Here is a 21,730-nt window from a genome sequence, read left to right on the forward strand (position 1 = left end):
GTGTGATGTCACAATGCCCAATGTTCACATATGTCCAATCAGAATGGATTCATTTACATATGCCTTTGCAGGAGCACCAGCACCTGGTGAACGTTCCATCGTGTGATGTCACAATGCCCAATGCTCAAAGACATTCTTGCCATAGAGGGAGTACAGAGAAGGTTCACCAGACTGATTCCTGGGATGTCAGGACTTTCATATGAAGAAAGACTGGATAAACTCGGCTTGTACTCGCTAGATTTTAGAAAATTGAGGGAGGATCTTATAGAAACGTACAAAATTCTTCCCCCTCTGTCCCTTCCAACACTCCCCCTACCCCTCCCTCCCCACTCTTCCACTTCTCTCCTCCCCCTCTCCCTCTCCGCACCCCTCTCCCTCTCTCTCTCCCCCCCCCCCACTCCCCCCTTCCCCCACTCTCCTTCCCCCCCCCCCCGCCCCCACCGCCCCATCCCCCACCCCCCCCCCCCCACCCCTCTCTCCCCCCCATCCCCTCCCCCACCCCCCTCTCTCCCCCCCTACCCTGCTCTCCTTTCCCTCCCACATCTGTCCCGTTTCCTCCTCCTCCTCTCCCCTCCCTCCACCTGTGTGTCTGGGGGGTGGTTAATGTGAGTGTGATGCCGCAGCCCCCCCCCCCGCAAACTCCATTGGGGAAACAGACCCAACGGGTCTGCACTTGGTCTAGTATCTAATTAAAAGTTTAATCTTGACCACTTCCTGTTTGCGCTTTATATTATTTTGAAAAAATGCTACCACATACGGCTGTGATTTTTGGCCATCTTACTCAATCCCCCTCCTCTCATCAGGATTTTTCCCATCGATGAAAAATAAAAGAGTTAGTGTTTATAAAATGTTGAGATTCTCTCTCCTGTCAATCATGCCATGAAGGCCAAGCCCCTTCTGGTGGGATGGGGGAGGGACTATAAAACCCGGAAGTGTGGGTGTGGCTCAGTCTCTGCAAAATGGGGAGGGAGAGGTCATGACTTGCTGTCTTTGGTGGCCTTGCACCCTGCTTGAAGTGGAATGAAACTGCACTTGAATTTGGTGGCCTTGCACCCTGCTTGATATGGAATTTCAAGGAATAACTGCGAGTCAACTGCTAGCCCACCAGCCGTGAGTGAGTGAGCTGCCAGCACAACAGGCTTGAGTGACTGGGCCGCCAGACTAAGAATCGATTCAGCCCACAATGTCCATACTAGGCCTCTGGAAACCAGTCCCTTCAGCGCACAACACCCATACTAGCGCTCCAGAAAGCCCCCCCCCCCTCCCGCCCCACTGGCCACCAATATTGGAATCGGTGGAGAGGTGAAATATTGCGTTGGGGGTCCAGCCCTCCCGTGTGATGTGGGACGCAACGGGTCCCACTTAGTCTAGTCACCTTTAAAAATGCACGAAGAGAAGTTAAAAAACAAATTCATGCAGTCTTCTCATTATACAAGGGTGTCATGGCTGAGCACTGCCCTGAGGACAATTTTTTGCAAACCAGAAACATTCGTTTTCATCAGCTACGTAAATTGTATTCCTCAACGTACAGTTGCTATAATTCTTTCATTACTGAATAATCACCCCAATAATTACACTAATGGAAGATATACTGTATCTAGACAAAAGTTAATGCCATGAAACTTTATCATTGGTTTAATGTATGGGAGAATTTGCACAAAATTGAACATCCATAGTCAGGTAATTTTAACCCAGGGTTCCCATGTATAATGAACAAAATGATAAATTAAATGAGGGAATAAGCCCCGGGTCGAAACAAATGCATTGTCAGATGTTAAAATATATGGTTTAGCCAACCAAGGATCAATTTGGTTAGTATGGTAAAAAGGCAAAGAAATTTTTATTCAACAATGTTTAAGAAAACGCACAATTACAGAAAATGTGGGGATCATGACAGAAGCCGATCCCCTGAAACGATGACACGATGCACTCTGTGACGTGTCTGGCGACCAATTCTGTCAACATGTTCGACGACAACAGAAGCCAACAGCAAGCTACACGTCATCTGACACACAAGCGAACAAACAGAAAATGTAATAAAGAGTAAATGAAAGATTTCACAAATTAAGTCTGTGCATGAGCGACCTTTTATTAATTGCCTTGAAACAGTAAACAAAACTTTGAGGGTAAAACAGTAGCTGTAATATTTTCACAAAAAACTTTCTGGATAATAAAGTCATGACCATGATTGCATAGGGAACCAGGAATAGATAGAAGATTAGATTAGATTAGTTTATTGTCATGTACACTAGAGTGTAATGAAATTCTTTGTTCACATGAAGCTCATAACGGAACACATATAATAATGATAAAAACAACAATAAATACAAGTACAATGAGTGCAATACAGCAGAATTATGCAATTGCCCTGCTTCATGCAAAGCGAAAGAGGGCATTTATAATGGTTCAATGTTTTTTTATTATCACATGTTCAGACATACACTGAAATTCTTTTTTGCATACAGTTCAGTAAAGTAATGCCATACCTAAACACAATCATCAATTAGTACAGGGGTCAACAACCTTGTTCTGCAAAGGGGCCAGGACCCATGACTGTGACGGGATGGCTGGCCATATCTATCACCATAGTTAATAAATGGAGGTAATAATACATACTAATTAAATTAGTAATGGGGCTTTCTCACGGGGCGACTTGAAGCAAGATGTAACCAGAGTGAAGTGATCGTGGTCTAGCACGATATCACACGATATAACGGGGCGTAGATAAAGAGTTCCCATGGGTACTCGGCATTTCTGTAATTTGTGCTAGTGACTTGTCCGTCTCCCGAGCTTTCCCGTTAAATCTTGAAAGAACATTGTGAGCTGTGAAGTGTTGTTAAATCATCACGTGGCACAAATGATGTCAATTTTGATTTTTCACACACTATAAATCATCCTCCCTTGTATTGACTCCCTTTTATTGCCTCTGAGGATTTGGTCAGGCTTGTTGCGGAGGTTTATGAATAGAATCTGTTTAAAGGATCCTACAGTGCTTCTACGCAGCGGCGGTGGAAAGCATCTTGTCTGGGAATTACACATTGCGTTGCTTCTAGTCTGGTTCGGGAATCTAGCGAGCCTCATTTGCGTTGATTTTTCATGTTTGCGAAAACAAATCATGAGAGACCCTTATTTTCCAGTCAAAGGCAAACGCCTGTTGTTTTGGTTTCTTCCCAGAGATGCACCTTCTCTCAAGGATGTGCAAGAAGTCATCTTTTTATATTGTCAAATAGGAATAAAGACTTTGTCTCACATTGACCGTGATGATTGTCTTATTTTATTATCTACTGAGAGGTGAAACTTTCAAACGTTTAAATAGCTCAGCAATTGAGGGACCTGAACACTCAAAAATGAAAAATAATGAAAATGTGATTATATCACCTCCCTTCAACTATTTTGTGTTTCAGCATGAGAGGGGTTATAACATTAGAGACATTCATCTTGTAGTGATGTGTTAATGAAGAATTGCAGACATCAATCTGATAGTAAAAAATATATTTATTTAACAATGAGGTAAACAAGCACTGAAAATCAAACTGCTGAGTTAAAAGCTTTATCACACTTCATATAATAAAATGTGGAGCCTCCAACAGAAACAAAGTAATGCCCAAGAGGAAAAAACACACATTAACATACATTGAGACCACCTTTTTTACTCACCTTCTGTCCCCTCTGTCCAGCTTCCGGGTTCACCGTTCGCAGGAGTTCCCACGGTAAACGCAAGAGTTATTACGGATATCGTACTGGCCATTACGTCCATATAATGTTTCAATGTTCAACCACAAGTGTACAAGTCACTCTTGGAGAAATTCAAGCTTGCTTGAATTTTCTCCCGAGTGAACAAGTTACACGAGTACCTGCCGTTAGCGCCACGGTGGTCCACGAATGCCGTACGGTTATCGTACGAGGTTCCCACGATGTTCAACTCTGGTTACCTCTTGCATCAAGTCGCCCCGTGAGGAAGCCTCTTAATAATACATAAATTAGTAATAATACATACTAATAATACTTACTAACTAGTGTAACACTAGGTATTGTTTTTCGCATTAGTTTTCACATATTTTTCAATTAGTTTTCTGCAATTCCCAGATCTCTCGCGTTCCCCAGACTGGCTGTAGCGCCCAGGTCGCCTGCGAGCCCCGGGACTGGTTGTAGCGCCCAGGTCGCCTGCATGCCCCGGGATTGGCTGCAGTTCCCAAATCGCCTGCGTGTCCCGGGACTGGCTGCAGTTCCCAAATCGCCTGCGTGTCCCGGGACTGGCTGCAGTTCCCAAGGCGCCTGCGTGTCCCAGTACTGGCTGTAGCGCCCAGGTCGCCTGCCCCGGGACTAGCTGCAGTTCCCATGTCGCCTGCGTGCTCTGGGACTGGCTGTAGCGCCCATGTCGCCTGCGAGCCCCGGGACTAGCTGCAGTTGCCATGTCGCCTGCGTGCTCTGGGACTGGCTGTAGCGCCCATGTCGCCTGCGAGCCCCGGGACTAGCTGCAGTTGCCATGTCGCCTGCGTGCTCTGGGACTGGCTGTAGCGCCCATGTCGCCTGCGAGCCCCGGGACTAGCTGCAGTTGCCATGTCGCCTGCGTGCTCTGGGACTGGCTGTAGCGCCCATGTCGCCTGCGAGCCCCAGGACTAGCTGCAGTTCCCAGGGCGCCTGTGAGCCCCGTGACTGGCTGTAGCGCCCAGGTCGCCTGCCCCGGGACTAGCTGCAGTTCCCATGTCGCCTGCGTGCTCTGGGACTGGCTGTAGCGCCCATGTGGCCTGCGAGCCCCGGGACTGGCTGCAGTTCCCAGGTCGCGAAAACTAATTGAAAAAAAAACGTCTGCTAGCTGGATTTTTTCGGGTTACGGGCCGGATCCGGCCCATGGGCCGTGGGTTGCCGACCCCTGAATTAGTACATAGTGTATAGAAATAGTCCACTGAGGCTGTGTGCAAGGGTTTGGCGTCATTTTCAAAGTCCAGTCCAGACTGCGCAATCGGTCTTCTGGAGTGCCACCCAATCCAGGTAAGCCCCAGGCTGCTGCAGGGCCTCTAGCTATCGCCTCTGTCTGGATCATCCAGTAAACTGTCATCCCTCTCTTCACCCGGCCACCTTCAGCCATTGTGCCCCATGGGCACCTCCCGCAGCTGACCTTGAGAGTGTGGAAGGCAAGACCACAATTCACTGTTTTACCATCCCTTGCTCTTGCATTCGCTGGTTCCCTCCATCCTTCTTTCCGGTTCTCCGGTGTTTGGGACTGGCAGGGGCTAGGAACGGCAGCTTTCCTCTATGTGCCGTAGGTCCTTTCAACCGGCTATTACAGAATAAGGTCAAGTATGATAATAAATTTACATATCCAGTTATATTGTTATGAAAAATATATATCTAAAGCTGGAGTAACTCAGTAGGATAGGCAGCATCTCTGCAGAGAAGGACTCAAGTCTGAAGAAGGGTCACAACCCAAAACGTCATCCATTCCTTCTCTCCAGAGGTGCGCCTGTCACGCTGAGTTACTCCAGTTTTTTGTGTCTATCCTTGGTTTAAACCAGCATCAGCAGTTGCTTTCTACACATACGGTTATGGAATCCAGTTACATACCTATTCACAAATTCATTGAAGGTGGGCATCACTGGCAAAACCAACAACTTTAGAGAAAACCTTGAAAACATGTGGCCACAGATTCATAAACAACTTCTTATCTGCTATTATCAGACTACAGCACATAACTCTCATATGGTAGGAATGAATTCCGGTCTCCTAATCTACCTGATTGGAGCCCTTTTTTTAAGCTGTAACATTATACTTAGAACTGGCTTATTTTCACTTTTGCATTAGCGGATGTACTCAGGATAAATCAAAGCAAAGTTTTACACTGTATCTCATTAGACAATATGACAATAATAAACCAACACCGATTATTGTCCATCTCCAATTATCAATGAACCAAGTGGTGAGCAGAGTTGCTACAGATCTGGATTCAACCACATTTGCTATGGATCTGGAGTCAAAAGAAGTCAGATCAGGTAGAATGTCACATTTTCTTAATAATCAGATGGGGTTTGATAAAAAATCTCATGGTTTCACAATTGTTTATGATGTAAGCTCCCTATTCTAGGTTTATTCCAGTAACAACCATTATGCTATTGTACCCACCTCATTGCAACTGGGAATTAAATAATTACTCAAAGGTGGGAAAATGTACAGGTTAGTCAGAAAAGAGCAGGGAATATAGAGATAAATTGAAAGCGCTTTCAAACAGGTTTCATTGTCATGATGCACCGAATGACCATCTTCTCTTGTGTACCATGCTACAAACTATAACGCAACAAAGAGACAATGCAAGTCTCGGGGAAAATCTTTCAAGTGATAGCGTGACATGGTGCAAAATAAAATGGTTACCTGAAATCAATCATCGCTGGAGGAAATTCTCAGCCCTTTATTTGGACCAATGATTCTCAAAACCTCCCAGATGCCCCTTCCTAAAATACCGCAAATCACTTTAATTCCCTTTCCCATTCGCACACTGACCATTCTGTCCTAGGCCTCCCTCATTGTTAAAGTGAGGTTAAACACAAATTGGAGGAACAGCATCTCATATTTCACTTGGGCAGCTTACAACCCAGTGGTATGAAGGTTGATTTATCTAACTTCAAGTAACCCTGTATTCCTTCTCTCTCCATCCCTCCCCCACCCAAGTCACACAAGCTTTTCATTATCACCCAGCAGCTAGCAATGGCTTGTTTCCTTTATCATTACTTTTTTTGCATATCTTTCATTTATTGTTCTATAAATCTCTACATCATCGTCTATATCTCCCGTTTCCCTTTTCACATGACTTTCAGTCTGAAGAAGGGTCTCGACCTGAAACATCACCCGTTCCTTCTCTCCAGAGATGTTGCCCGTCCCGCTGAGTTACTCTGGAGCATTTTCTGTCTATCTTTGATTTAAACGAGCATCTGCAGTTCCTTCCTACCCAAAATCTAGAACTGCTTTTAAGGATTTATGGGTGTTCTTGGGATTCTCAGGAGCTGAACACTTCTATGGCCAAAGCAACCAGCATACTAGGTATATATTTCTTTAAAAAAAAAAACATGTAACTAAATTACTTCAAAGTTATTAATACTTTCTGTATTCCCTATAGTCGTTGGTGCCAACCACCCACATTTTCTTGTGTGGGGGAGTGCTGGAATGTTCCTGATGTTATGAAACATTGTCCTAGGCACAACTACTTTCACTTGCTACAGCAATGATATCTCTATTGTATGTCAGAGTGAGGAACATTCGTTGCTGACAATGCAATGTTCAATTCCATTCATAACCCTTCTAACAGAAAGGATAAAAGAGATAATTTAATCCACCTGACAATCATCTAAAAGTGCTGAAACAGGAGTATGGGTATAAATGGTCACATCTTTGAAAGTGACAGCAGTTAATTAAGCTGGGAGTCATAAATAGAATCAGATTACAATTGCAGGGGAGTTTTGATTCTCTCATTTCCCTTACAACACAGAAGGTGACCACCGAGTAATGCCAGCTCTCAGAGCAATCCCATTATTCATTTCATCTTCAAGAACCTCTCATACACCATCAACTTTAAACATTCTTTGGGCCACAACTGGAATGTTGCATCTAAAAGATTAAGATATTACTGACCATCACTCAAGAACACAAATAACAAGCATGAATGCAGATATGGCTAACTGGATAAGAGAAAAACTGGAATTAAATATTTTTGATGCACAGTACAGTTCACAGGTCTTAAAAATATAAACTGAAATACCTGTTTACTCCCAATATACAAATACAATTTGGAAGCACAGAAGTATAGCTGTTAGAATCTGGAGCAACAAACAATCTTGCTAGATGAGCTCAGCAGGTCAGGAAGCAACTTTTCGGAGGTCAATGCTTCGGATAGGGACCCCTTCACCTGGACAGAAAAGTAGAGGAGAGGTAACCAGTATAAAGAGATGGGGAGGGCTCGGGCAAGCGATGGATGGATCAGGTTAAGGGTTGATTGGCAGCTGGAGTCTGGTACGGGAGGGTAAAATTAAAGAAGAGGTGAAATAGAGATGGGAGGTGATATATGGAGGCAACAAAGGGCTGTAGATGATGGAATTCGATAGGAAGGTAAGGTGTGGTTTGGAACTAAATAATGGAGGTAGGTGGGAAGATGGAAACAGCAGGGGACAAGGGAACCCAGTGGGAGGGGTGTTTGAATAATGGATACGGAGTGGATGGGGGAGGATACAGAAACAGGGTGATATGGACTAGGGGATAATGTTCAGAAGGATGTGCGTGTGTGAGAGAACCAGAGTAGATCAGATTGAGCCATCAGATTAAGACTATATCCCTCCACAGAAGCGGCCTGATCTGCTGGGATCCTCCAGCTGGGATCAATCACATCAAAACAATCCATGAAATTCAAATTAATGCAAATGCTGGAAAAATTACTTAAAAAAAAAAATCTGAACATTTTGGTACACAGAAAGTATTAACCATTCCTCTCCATAATAGGCATCTAGGTGAATCTTATCAACATTTATTCATACAGGAGAGATTAGTTTAACTTGGTATTATACTTGGTAGCATGGACATTGTGGGCTGAAGGACCTGTTTTGCTGTACTCTACTATGTTCTATTTAAAATACATGTTGGCAGCATTCCATGGATAATATTCCATCTTCCAATAAGATGCTTTACAGTCTGGACTCAAATCTGACTTCTACAATTTCAGGTAATCAGCACTTCCGGCATTTTTATTTCTTATTTCCAGCATCTATTCCACTCCCTTCTAGTAATTTCAGATCATTCAGCTCAAGTCACATGGGATCAATGGTGACCTTGTAAACTGGATCCAAGATTTGGTCACAGAAGACAGAAGGAAATAGTAGAGGGTAATTTTTCTGACTGGAGGTCTGTGACCAGTGTCGGAACCTCGCTTGTAAAAAAATGTTAACGATTTGGAACAAAACCCAACTGGTAAGATAATGCTGGAGTAATTCAGCGGGACAGGGCGCAACTCTGGAGAGAAGGAATGGGCGACGTTTCAGGTTGAGACCCTTCTTCAGATGGGTCAGATGACTAAATTACAGAATGGTCAGATTAGTAAATTTGCAGACATGAAAATTAATGGATAGCATGAAAGCTTGTCAAAGAATACAGTAGGATATTTGGGCACTGAAATCGCACATGGAGTTTAATCCAAACAATTGTGGGGTGATGCATTTTGAGCCAAATACAAGAGGAATGTTTACAATAGATTGTAGGACCCTTGGGAGCAGTGATGTACAAAAGGATCCTTGGGTGCTTGTCCATAGCAGTTCCCTGAAAGTAGCAACACAAGTGGATAGGATGGTAAAAAAAGACATAACAACATGCTTGCCTTCCTCGGTCAGGGAACTGAATACAAAAATTGGGAAGTCATGTTGCAGCTTTACAAAACATTGGTTAGGCCACATTTGGAATATTCGATTCAGTTCTACTCGCCAAACATTAGGAAGAATGTGGAAGTGTTAGAGAGGAAATAAAGAGATTCACCAAGATGCTGCCTGGGTTGGTGTATTAGCTATAAGGACAGGTTTGACAAACCTTAATTGTTTTTTAGGGAGCATCAGAGAGGCAACCTGATTGAAGTAGAAAAATTACAAGCGGCATAAACAAGTTAGATAGAATATTGAACCACATAACACAGCCCCTTGGGCTTATAGTGCCAACTTTGATGCGAATTTAAACTAATTGCATTCCTGCAAATGGTCTGCACCCCTCCATTCCTGCCACTTCATATAAATACCTCAAATGTTCTTATGGTATCTGCTTCCACCACCTACCCTCACACTGCACTTTAGACACCTACTTCTCTATGCATGGAAAAACGCTTCAGAATTTCCTTTAAACTTTTCCTCATTTCACATTAAAGCCATGCCTTCTAATATTTGACATTTCCATCCTGGGGAAAAAAAAGAAACTGACCATCTATCCTAACTGTGCCTCATAATTTTATGCACTTCCATCAAATCGCCTCTCAAATAGATATGGCATAAATTGAAACCTATTATGCAGCATCTAGCTTTAGCGTGGATTACAAACTTGAACCAGCTCAATTACATGTTCTGCTGTAGCTCAATTATATCTTCTGTTGTTCAACAGATCACTATTTCAATGATAGGATTAAAAAGTGATTTCCTTCTTGACAAAAAGGTGAATATTTTGAAAAAGTCATGTCAGTCACCTCATCAGTAGGTGTCTCTCTAATGTGTGGGAAGGAAATGCAGATGCTGGTTTAAACTGTAGACACAAAAAGCTGGAGTAACTCAGTGGGACAGGCAGAATTTCTGAAGAAGGGTCTCGACCCGAAATGTCACGCATTCTGTCTCTCCAGAGATGCTGCTTGGCCCACTGAGTTACTCTAGCTTTTTGTGTCTATCTTTGGTATGTCTCTAATGTCTTTGGTCATTTTATTTTACTTTTGATAAGCTGCCTATGTTGACTCCAAATTATTATAAAGTCGGTATATTCTGAGTACGACTCATCTAACAGTTTTCTCAGGACCGTGCAAAATTACTCGTCCATGTCTCCACGTCCGACATCCTTGATTAGCGAATAAATCAAATTCTCTATCTATATGGTCATAAATTAAGCTCAGATGCTTTTCTTTGTTTAATATAGTCAATTTGTGCAGCTTTGACCGTGTAGTCATCCCACCAACAGCAAGTAAAGTTGTGCTTTATGTACAACTCGCTCCAGAGAAAACAGACCCATTCTATGCAATCTCTCCGTATAAATTAAGTCCTCCATTTCAAACTACATCCTTGTTAATGTTTCAGTACCCTTTCTAAATAAATTGCCTCTTCTCTATAGTGAACTGAATACAATACCCCATGAAACCAACATTCTGTATAACTGTAACATGTACTTAATAACTTGGCGGATGAAGATAAGCATTTTATGTACCTTCCTCACCAGCCTGTCTACCCTTCAGGGAACAAGGCACTTGTACGCTAAATTCTCTTGTACGCTAAATTCCACAGGGGGCTGCCATTCCCTATGTGCTGCCCTGGTTTATCTTTCCAAAGTGCATCACTTCACATTTGTCCAAATTAAATTCAGTCCGAATGCTCTTCCCTTGCCCACTTTCACAGTTGATCATTATGCATTATAACATTCAAACCTTTTTCACTGTCCACTGTACTGCCAATGTCGGTATCCTCTGTAAACTTACTAGTCATGCCACCCATGTTCTCATCCAAATTGACGATACCGATGACAAAGGACCCAGTACCAATCCCTGTGGCACGTCACTAGTCACAGGCCTCCAATCTAAAAAAAGCATCCACTACCATCCTCTGCCTCCTACCACCAAGCCAATTTGTTTAATCCAATTTGTTAGCTCACACTGAATCCCATGTTCTCTCCTACCAGACAGCCTACCTTGTGGGACCTTGTCGAAGGTCTTGCTAAAGTCAATTTCAATAGAGTCTAATGTCCTATCCGTCAATCCTTTTTTAAAAAGTCACATTCACAAACAAGATTGGTGATGCATGAAGCCATGCTGACTATCACTAACCAGTCTTTGTCTTTTCAAATACAAAATCCTTGGAAACCCTTTCAATAACTTTCCATCGCAGATGCAAGGCTCACTAGCCTGGTGTTCCTTGGCTTGTCCTTTAAAATAAAGGCACAAAAATCAGCCATCTGTCAGTTTTCAGGTACCTCGCTTTGTGGCTAACGAATATACCAAAATTTCTGTCAAGACTCCACCAATCTCCTTTCTTGCTTCTCATAACATATTAGGGATTGCGTACCATAACACACCCAATTAGGCCCTGGGGATTTATCCACCCCCATGCATTTAAAGACCTCCAAGACCACCTCCTTCATAATGATGATATGCTAATGTTTGGCCACCATAACGATGCAATGTATTTTCCCCATTTCCTTCAGTATTTGATATTACCATTATTTTGTCAGAGTAGCTGAATTTCCGGAAAAATGGGTATCTATACTCATCATCAAATAATTTGCTTTTGAATTGATACTTATTTGAATCCTCTATTAATTGAACAATACTGTATTTTTATTTCAAATTCTTGTACTTTATGTCTTTGCCTCTGGTAGATGCTACACTTCAAATCTTTTCACTATCCCATTCATAATTGTAGCTCTTTTGGACATAGAGGACATCTAGATCACAGAAGAGGAGTATGTGACAGAGGTCATCAGGGTCACTATAATTATAACCAAAGAGAGACACTTCCACCTGCATAAAGAATCACAATGCTGTCTGTCCAGGGCAAGTCACCACCAGGGTCCTACTCAACATCCTTCTCAGAAGTTCAAATGTTTCTCCCTAAGTTGTTGCATAGAATCTGTTCATCTGGAAACACTGTGCACATGATCGTTACTACATAACAATTGCAAGCGTAGGATGCACTACCAACTACTAAAAAAAGACCAGGAAATGAATCATATTTAGGTTATCACAAACAGAGTTCGATACAATATTTAAAAGTAAAACATGTCCAAAGATGAATATACAAATAACATTTATACATTTCTTATGCTTAGAAATCTTATAAAAACAACATAACCACGTCCATGCAATATGCATGCTGAAAGAAACTCAGACAAGGACAGTCTAGCCTACTCCTAATCTCATATTGTGCTCTTGTATGCTAATTTTCATTGTATATCTACAAGGTTTACAACATATAAATAAAACCTGCAATGGATGGGAAAAGAAAGATTCATTTTTTGCAAACCTTTTTGCAAAACAAGGTAAATGTGGAAAGTAGCATTCCTTTTCTTTAAAGCCTTCACAATAATGATTACCATAAAAGCAGCACAATAGGGAATTCCAGATACTTTGAATTTGATATAATTACCAGTTTGTCTGGTCACTGAGCCCAGTTAAGTCATTAATAACCCAAATTTCCACCGACCCTGGCTGTGTGGCAATAAATTATATCTTAATTATATCTAACAGATCTCTCAATTATATTATAAAGCTGTTAAATATAAGAAAGGCAAAAGCAAATAACCTTCATTTGAAAAGAGCAAACTAGTCCCCTATCTGAATTTTAAATATTAAATTAAACATTTCCATTTCTTGTGCATACACAAGAGCAGAGAGGAAAGGTCTCCAAAATTATATATTAATGCATTTGGTAGCCAAATTACATGGCGCATAATTATTATGGAATTAGAGCTCTGGCTGTTCATAAGCCTTTCTGCTCTGGTTGCCAAGCCAGTTTAGTTTCCAACCTGGTCATGTAGAAATGCAGAAATGCAAAATTCAAGTAACCCAAGATATTTGCAAAGAGATTAAAAGTTTTGCATCTGTACAGTGTGTTCACAAGAATAATGGTTGGTATCTCTTTGTTAATCTGCATCTAATTTAACATATCAAATACGCAAACAAAATCTTTGATAGTCACTTTTGTCTTTCACGGTCATGTTCAAACTGATGATACACTGTTCCACAAGTTATTTACTGTTTTTTAATTAAATTGAAGTCTCTGGAATAAGATATACAATCATTCTTAACCTTCAACACGGGCCAGAAAGCATACATTAATCATTGTTTTTGTTTTGTTTTATCATTAAGTGCTGGCGCCCTACCAGCCTGCCATCATCTTCAGATCTCAGGATAATGCAGTGAAACGTGATATTTTGATATTCAGCTTCAGTGCTTTAATGAAAGCATAAGAGGTGTGGGGGAGGGGGGGAGAAACACAAATATCAAAAAACTTAAAACACCCCACTCCAAAATTCGAGCTCGATTAAGGGTATTAGTGCATGATGCAACATTTAAAGAGAAAAATGTATCCTTAAAATGAAATTTCCACATAAATGATGGAATATCTTTGTGTGAATATAGCCAAAGGAGATTGTAATATATTTTATGAGTAGTCACTAATACTGCTGCAAATCAAAATGCTACCTGTCACATGCCAACTATGTGCAGTCAGAACATGCACCAGCATCAATGATACCATCTACACATATCTGTTATAGGGACATTCTCGTGATATAAACCGACAGGAACATCATTAACATTTTCCTTTCTTTGTTCTGGGAAATTAGTTTGTGAAAAACATTCCAAATGCTAGACACTACTGGATGCAATTCAAACATTATTATTACTGTTTGAAACATAATCACTATTTAGGGGATTATATTGCACAATGATATGGCTGGTAGTTTGACAGCAGAGCAACAGTAACAACAGCTAAACAGGAATGATCTCCTCATCTCTCATTTCCCTTTACCTCACACACCAATACAACAGTCACCATTTGGGCGAGAAGATCAAATGTAACATTTCAAAGTTTGATGATGACACAAAATTAGGAGGATACAAAGGGTTTTCAAATGGGTAGAAATAGATTGATTGAGCATGTAACATTTTGGCAGAGAGATACAATGTGGAAAAATGTAAGGTTTTCCACGACAGTTTAAATGGTAAAAGACTGAAGTGTTGAGGGTTAAAAGAACCTGACTGTTATTATACAAAACTTCATTGTGCAAAAATCATTAAACATTATCATGCAGGTGCAGCAGGTGGTTAGGAAGGTGAATCAATTGTAATTGGTGGAGAATTGGAAAACATTCGAAAAGATGCCCGTATCCATAATTTGATACTGATTTGGTAAGACCAAACATGGAACGTTAGTTACAATTCTCTAAAAGAAGACATACTTGTCATACAGACCACGGCAAAAATTAACCAGATGGGTTTCTTTGATAACTATTGTACAGGTGTCAAAAAAACAAAGCATAGGCTTCAATTACAGCCAGGGAGGTTTCAAGAGTGTTTTATTGTCATTGGTACTGAAACAGAACAATGAAATTCTTACTTGCAGCAGCACAACAGGTTTGGAACACACAGTTCTCAATGGATAACTTAATAAAACAAACAAACAAAGTTCAATAAATAAAAACAATACGGTGCACAACAAAACAAGGCCCAAAGTCCCAGGTGAGTAGGATTTGATGAAGATTTGAAGAGGAGGATGGGTTGAGTTGGAAACGCTGCCTTAGAGGGCAGTGGATAGATACAGAGACTGTCACAACATACAAGATGTATATACAGGAGCAATTGAATTGCCAAGACCAAGCAGTCTACAAGCTGGAAAATGGAGCCACAAGGATTGTATATGCTGGAAACTGGAGCATCAAACAATTTGCTGGAGGAACTTAATGGATCAGGTAATGGCTATACAGGGAAATGGACAGTTGATATTTCAGGTCGGGACCCTTCATTTGGACTGGCAGGAAAATAGGACTGGTAAGCATGGGTGAAAAAGGCCATTTCCTGCAGCATGACTACAAATCTATGGATAATCACTTCATATACAAGATGGTACAGCAGGTTAGGCCTCAATTCTTTTGATTTCAGGAGATTGAAATATACAAAATTCCTGGAGAGGGTCAATGTTGATAACAGAGGATTACTTCCAGGGGCTCAGAAGTCTGAGACTAGTCATAGTTTACAACCCTTAATGCCTCAAATAATCAAATCAAAATTGATCTATCACAATTTCAAAAATACACCACTAGACTTCCACTGCCCTTTGGGATAGAGAATTACAAAGATTCACTAGGTTGAGGTTTTTTTAATAAAAAATGTCTCCTAATTTTAATCGTATTTGACATTTCTTATTCCATAAACAAGTTATACAACACAAAGATTAAGACAAGTTTCTTCACAAAAACCTCAACCTATATCCTAGCATGTCTTTGTAATTCTCTATACCAGAGGGCAGTAGAAGTCCAACGGTGTATTTTTATTTCAATTAAGATAGATTGATTTTGGAATGAAGACTTTACACATCAACGTGTGATTCGCATATTTTATAAACAATTGTTACTTCTAGAAATTTGATCAACTGATGATTTTCTTTCAAAGTCGGTGCCTTTGGATTCTATGAATTGCTGGACAGGTCAACTTTTACCACAAAGGCAGTTGCATGACATGTATGTAACTGAGCACAGTAATTCACACTTTTAAGTTGTAGCACACCCAACCCTGGTGGTAGATGGCTTTGGGAACCACAGGAGCAATTTTCCCTATTTCTCTCACGGATGCTTCTCCGAGTCTGAAATAATTTGCAATAATCTTTGCACTGCCTTCTTAAGAGGGAGTTAGATGTGGTCCTTGTGGCTAAAGGGATCAGGGGGTATGGAGAGAATGCAGGTACAGGATACTGAGTTGGATGATCAGCCATGATCATACTGAATGGCGGTGCAGGCTCGAAGGGCCGAATGGCCGACTCCTGCACCTATTTTCTATGTTTCTACGTCTAATAGGCAAGACACAACCAGGTTACTCAATGTCAAAATGATGGTACCAACTGAAGGCAAACTCTACCAGCAGTGAAACCTTGCAAATGAGGCACAAGAAACAATCCTAATCTTAACCATTAATGAAAAACAGCATATATATTGCAACAATATACACTTCAATAGTGCAGCTATAATGATATTGCTTTTGCAATAGTGCAAGAACATTTGGTGTTATGTTTGAGACAGTTACACATAAAGTGAAATATGACATCAGCTGACCATTACTCCATTTATCTAAATTTCTCAATCTGGTGGTGTTCTGCTTGTAGTGGAATAAAAAAAAAAAATTTGAGTATCTCTATTAAAAACAAAATCTAATCTGACTGGATAGCATGTAAAACAAGGCGTTTCATTGTACCTCAGTACACATGATAAAAATAAACCTAAACCCAAAACTTAGAGAAACAAATATCAAGTCAAGTCAAGTCAAGTTTATTCGTCACATACACATACGAGATGTGCAGTGAAATGAAAAGTGGCAATGCTCGCAGACTTTATGCAAAAAGACAAACAAACAAACAACCAAACAAACTACAAACATAATGGAACAGAATCACATATTCTTTTACATATTAAATATTGTGGGCGGAAGGAAAATGGGGAAAAAAACAGCAATTAAAAAAAAAAAGCAGTAGAGTGGTACAGTAAAAGTTAGTCCCTGGTGAGATAGTTTACAGTCCTAATGGCCTCTGGGAAGAAACTCCTTCTCAACCTCTCCGTTCTCACAGCATGGCAACGGAGGTATTTGCCTGACCGTAGCAGCTGGAACAGTCCGTTGCCGGGGTGGAAGGGGTCTCCCATGATTTTAATGGCTCTGGAGTTGCACCTCCTGATGATATCACTCAGACATATAAAATTGATTATAGATTATCCACTCGATGTAGAAAAATGCTGACTTTCTTTTAAAGGGCCCAGTTGGTTAACTGAAATGACTACAAAAGTAGTTTTGTTTTTTACTACTAACATTCAAAAATTAATTTCCCTTTACAAGGTGACAATACGGAGCTGTACATAGCAATTAAGCAAAATAATGTAAAAATTCACGTTCAATGTACAAAATGGAGCATATTTCCTTTGTAAAAACACATACATTAGTCTTACAATTAAATCAGACTGAAAATGCAAAAGAACAATGCCACTAAACTATAAGCAGCTGCTGGGCCTGGCTAGTGATGTGCAGGATGGAAACGTACAAGGAATATACTTAAAATGTGAGGAAGTGTGTCAGTCTAACGGTTTTAACTCATCTCTCTCTTCAAATGACGTTATGCATTTTGGTCTATTCTTATTTTACCTTTCAACGTTTGAAACATTTCTCATCTCAGATGCTCGGAATAACACTCACAATTGACACATATTTCTATAAATGCTTCCTGTATGGGTCTTCCCCTTGACTCAGAGCAAAGCCTATAACCAGCATCATGGTTTTCCCCTCACACACCCCCCAATTTCTCCATTCATTTCTTTACCACCACTTTCCAGACAGGGTGCCCCATCCTTTCCCCAACCTCCCCCCCCCCCCAACTCTTCTCCTCACTTACGGCAGGATCATCACTCACATACTTCCCTCTTAACTTCCGATCCATTGAAATTCTACTCCTCCCCATCTCCCCCACTTCAGCCCCTTCTCACTGCTGGCAGCATCATCCTCACTCTAAGCAGCATCCTCGACCCACCTCTTCATTTTCATTCCCTGCAACTTCTCCACCATTCTTTTCCTCCTCCTCACTCCCAATTGCATATGCCACTGTCATACCGCAACCTCATTTCTGAGAAGATTTACGAGAATACTTCCATGATTTGAGGGGCCGTGCAATAAGGAGAGGTTGGACAGGCTAGGATTTTATTCCTTGAAGTGCAGGAAGCCGAGGGGTGATCTTATACAGATGTATAGCATCATGGGGGTAATAGAAGGGTGAATGCATAGTCTTTTACCCAGATTAGGGGGATCAAGTACTATAGAACATATGTTTATGGAGAGAGGGGAAAGATTTAATAAGAACCCGAGAGGCAACTTTTTCCACACAGAGGGGGCGGTGGAACGAGCTGCCAGAGGAGATAGTTGAGGCATGGTACGATGACAGTATTTAAAAGACATTTGGTATATGTATAGGAAATGTTTAGAGGGATAGAGGCTAAATGTGGGGACAATGGCATGAGTGTTGATGGGGCATCTTCGTCGGTATTTAGCCAAAGGGCTGGTTTATGTGCTGTATGTTCTGCCATCCTTTTCCTCCTTCTCGTTCTGGGAAGCATCCTCCACCCTCATTCCTCCTGATTTCAGGCTGCATAATCCACTCTCATCTTCCTCACCCCAGACAACTCCTCACCACCCTCATTCCTCCTCCACTCTGTTCCTCCTCGCACTAGGCAGCATCCTCCACCATCCTCTTCCTAACTCCAGACAGCCTCCGCCAGCCTCATTCCTCCTGACTGAACCACACACTCTGCTCTCATGTTCCTCCTTACTCTAGACAACATCCCCCACCCTCGTTTCTCCTTTTCACTCCACACTTTCTCACTCGACACCATCCCTTATCCTCATTCCTCCTCAACATTCCCAACTGCACCCTCCTCCCTTTCCCTTCACCCTCACTACCCCCTTCCTCCACCCTCGCTACCCCTTCCCCCCTCTTCCACCCTTCCACCCTCACCCCATCCTCTCTCCCTCCATCCACCGTCACCCCACTCTCCTCTACCCTCACTCCTCCCGTCCCTCCATCCGCCCCCACCCCTCACCTTTGTGTGCCATGTTGACCAGGTCGTCGCCGCTCACGTTGTTGTAGATGACCACGGCGATGGCCCGGTTCGCCGCCGCGTTCATGATCTTCTCCTTGAAGGTGCAGTTGCCGCGGCGCAGCAGCGCGATCCAGCGCTGGGTGTTGGGCGGCACGGCGAAGCGGGTGTGCGGCTCGCAGCCCAGGCGGCTGCGGGCAGAGGCGGGCATCGGGGCGAGCACCGTGCCATCCGCCACACCGGCTATGAGCGAATCCAGACCGTAGCGGCCGTCCCCGGCGCGGCCCGGCACCGGCACCGGCCGCAGACGCCCGCTGCCCGGCTCCACGTACGACATGTTCACCTCCGCCACCACCGGCTCGTCCTGGTCGCTCAGGTGGTCGGAGAGCGCGGCGGCGCGGCCGGCGACCCCCAGCACCAGCCACAAGTAGATGGCCCACTGCGGCCGCCCGGCGTGCGACACCCGCCTCATCTTCCAGCAGCCTTTTACCACTCTCCCGATCAAAGCCCGACCCACTTTACTTCAGCTTTTCCATTGTTTTCGAGGTGAGTGGGGGATGAGTGTGAGAAAGATCGATCGCGAATCACTCGGTGCGCGGTCAACTCCCGCCGCGTGTCCGTTAAAAACATCCGCTCCGGCTTTTGACAGCGGAGCTGGCCGAGCGGCCACGGTCGAGCATGCGCGGCGTGGCGCAGCCCCCGCCACCCTCGCCCCCTCCCCTTCCCCTCCCAACACGCATGCGCATGGGGTCCCGCTCCTCCTCCCCCCCCCACCCCGGTTGCTCGGCACGTGCGCACAACTTCCCCTCCTCCCCTCCTTGTACACACACGCGGAGGCGGTTCCCGCGGCGCGGCTCGTGACCCAGCGATGCCACCACGCACGCGCACAACGGCGCCTCCCGCCCTCCCCTCCCCCTTTGAAGACGCGCAGAGGCGGTTCCGTGCCCCATGATGGCAAAGCGCATGCGCGGAGTGGCTCTCTCGCTCTCTCCCCCCCACACCCCGAGCACGAGGCGCCTTTCACACCAAAGATTATAGATTATGGTCTGAACGAAATTAAAAAATATATATATCAATGATTTAGATGAAGGGATTCAAAGTAGCTTTAGCAAATTTGCAGATGACACAAAGCTGGGTGGTAGTGTGAACTGTGCTATGAGAATGCAGGGTGACTTGGACAGGTTGGGTGAGTGGGCAGATGCATGGCAGATGCAGTTTAATGTGGATAAATGTGAGGTTATCCACTTTGGGAACAAAAACAGGAAGGCAGATTATTATCTAAATGGTGTCAAGTTGGGAGAAGGGGAAGTCCTTTAGATGAGGAAAACTTTTTTCACACAGAGAGTGGTGAATCTCTGGAACTCTCTGCCACAGAGGGTAGTTGAGGCCAGTTCATTGGCTATATTTAAGAGGGAGTTAGATGTGGCCCTTGTGGCCAAGGGGATCAGAGGGTATGGAGAGAAGGCAGGTACGGGATACTGAGTTGGATGATCAGCCATGATCATATTGAATGGCGGTGCAGGCTCGAAGGGCCGAATGGCCTACTCCTGCACCTAATTTCTATGTTTCTATGTTTACCATGGGATCAGGGAGTCCTTGTTTATCAGTCAATGAAAGTAAGCATGCAGGCACAGCAGGCAGTGAAGAAAGTGAATGACATATTGGCCTTCATAACAAGAGGAGTTATGGGAGCAAAGAGGTCCTGCAGTTGTACAGGGCCGTAGTGAGACCACACCTGGAGTATTGTGTGCAGTTTTGGTCCCCAAATTTGAGGAAGGACATTCTTGCGATTGAGGGAGTGCAGCGTACGTTCACAAGGTTAATTCCATGGATGGCGGGACTGTCATGCTGAGAGAATGGAGCGGCTGGGCTTGTATACTCTGGAACTTAGAAAATTGAGAGGGGATTTTCTTGAAACATATAAAATTACTAGCTACCTCATTGGAGACCCTCGGACTATTTTTGATCAGACATTACTGGCTCTATCTTGCACTAAACGTTATTCATGTTATTCCCCTTATCGTGTATCTGTACACTGTGTATGGCTCGATCGTAATCATGTATTGTCCTTCCACTGACTGGTTAGCATGCGACAAAAGCTTTTTGCTGTACCTCGGTACAAGTGACAATAAACTAAACTCAAACTGAAACTCAAACTAAGGGGCACAGAGATAGAGGGAAGTGCAGATGCTGGAACCTTGAGCAAGCACAAAGTGCTGGAGTAACTCAGCGGATCAGGCAGCATCTGTGGAGGGAATGGATAGGTGACATTTCGGGTCAGGACTCTTCCTCAGGTTGAAGTGTTTGGATCAATCTGAAGAAGGGTCCCGACCTGAAATGTCACCTGTCCATTCCCCCGACAGAAGCTGTCTGACCAGCTGTTCCTCCAGTTGATGTTTTGCTCAGGGCTCTAGAACCTGCAGTTCCTCCTGCCTCTTTTATTCCAAGACAAGCCACTTACAAAATTTCCTTATGCAGCAAAAAATGTTGCAGCAGATGTGCACGTTACTTCAGAGCGAGAGAGGGGTGTCACATCTTTAAATACCTTAGGGCCAGTTGGGGAAGAACGATGAAGATGAGGCAAGAGTTCTAGCTGGAGATGTGGTCACGGATGGTTACGTAATCTGTCTGCTGAAGCAGAAGTGGGATTCAGAAATGGGAATTGAAATCACTACTCTCTCAG

The 21,730-nt window shown here is 43.2% G+C and overlaps 1 protein-coding gene across 5 annotated transcripts in view; it reads right to left on the bottom strand.

Moving 5' to 3' along the window:
• LOC129701583 (E3 ubiquitin-protein ligase RNF130-like) overlaps nucleotides 1-19,755 on the bottom strand; it is a 95,056-nt gene extending 75,301 nt beyond the window's left edge. For 2 of the 5 annotated variants that reach the window (XM_055642857.1, XM_055642853.1), the window contains exon 1: nucleotides 19,051-19,754. In XM_055642857.1, coding sequence (XP_055498832.1) covers nucleotides 19,051-19,519 — 469 coding nt within the window. In that variant the 5' untranslated portion in view covers nucleotides 19,520-19,754. Of the gene's footprint in view, nucleotides 1-19,050 lie in introns of all 5 variants that reach the window. The other 3 variants (XM_055642855.1, XM_055642856.1, XM_055642854.1) reach the window with 3 other exon arrangements.
• Nucleotides 19,756-21,730: the final 1,975 nt, after the last annotated feature.

This window comes from Leucoraja erinacea, chromosome 11 (assembly GCF_028641065.1).
Source record: "Leucoraja erinacea ecotype New England chromosome 11, Leri_hhj_1, whole genome shotgun sequence".
NCBI classification, from domain to species: domain Eukaryota; kingdom Metazoa; phylum Chordata; class Chondrichthyes; order Rajiformes; family Rajidae; genus Leucoraja; species Leucoraja erinaceus.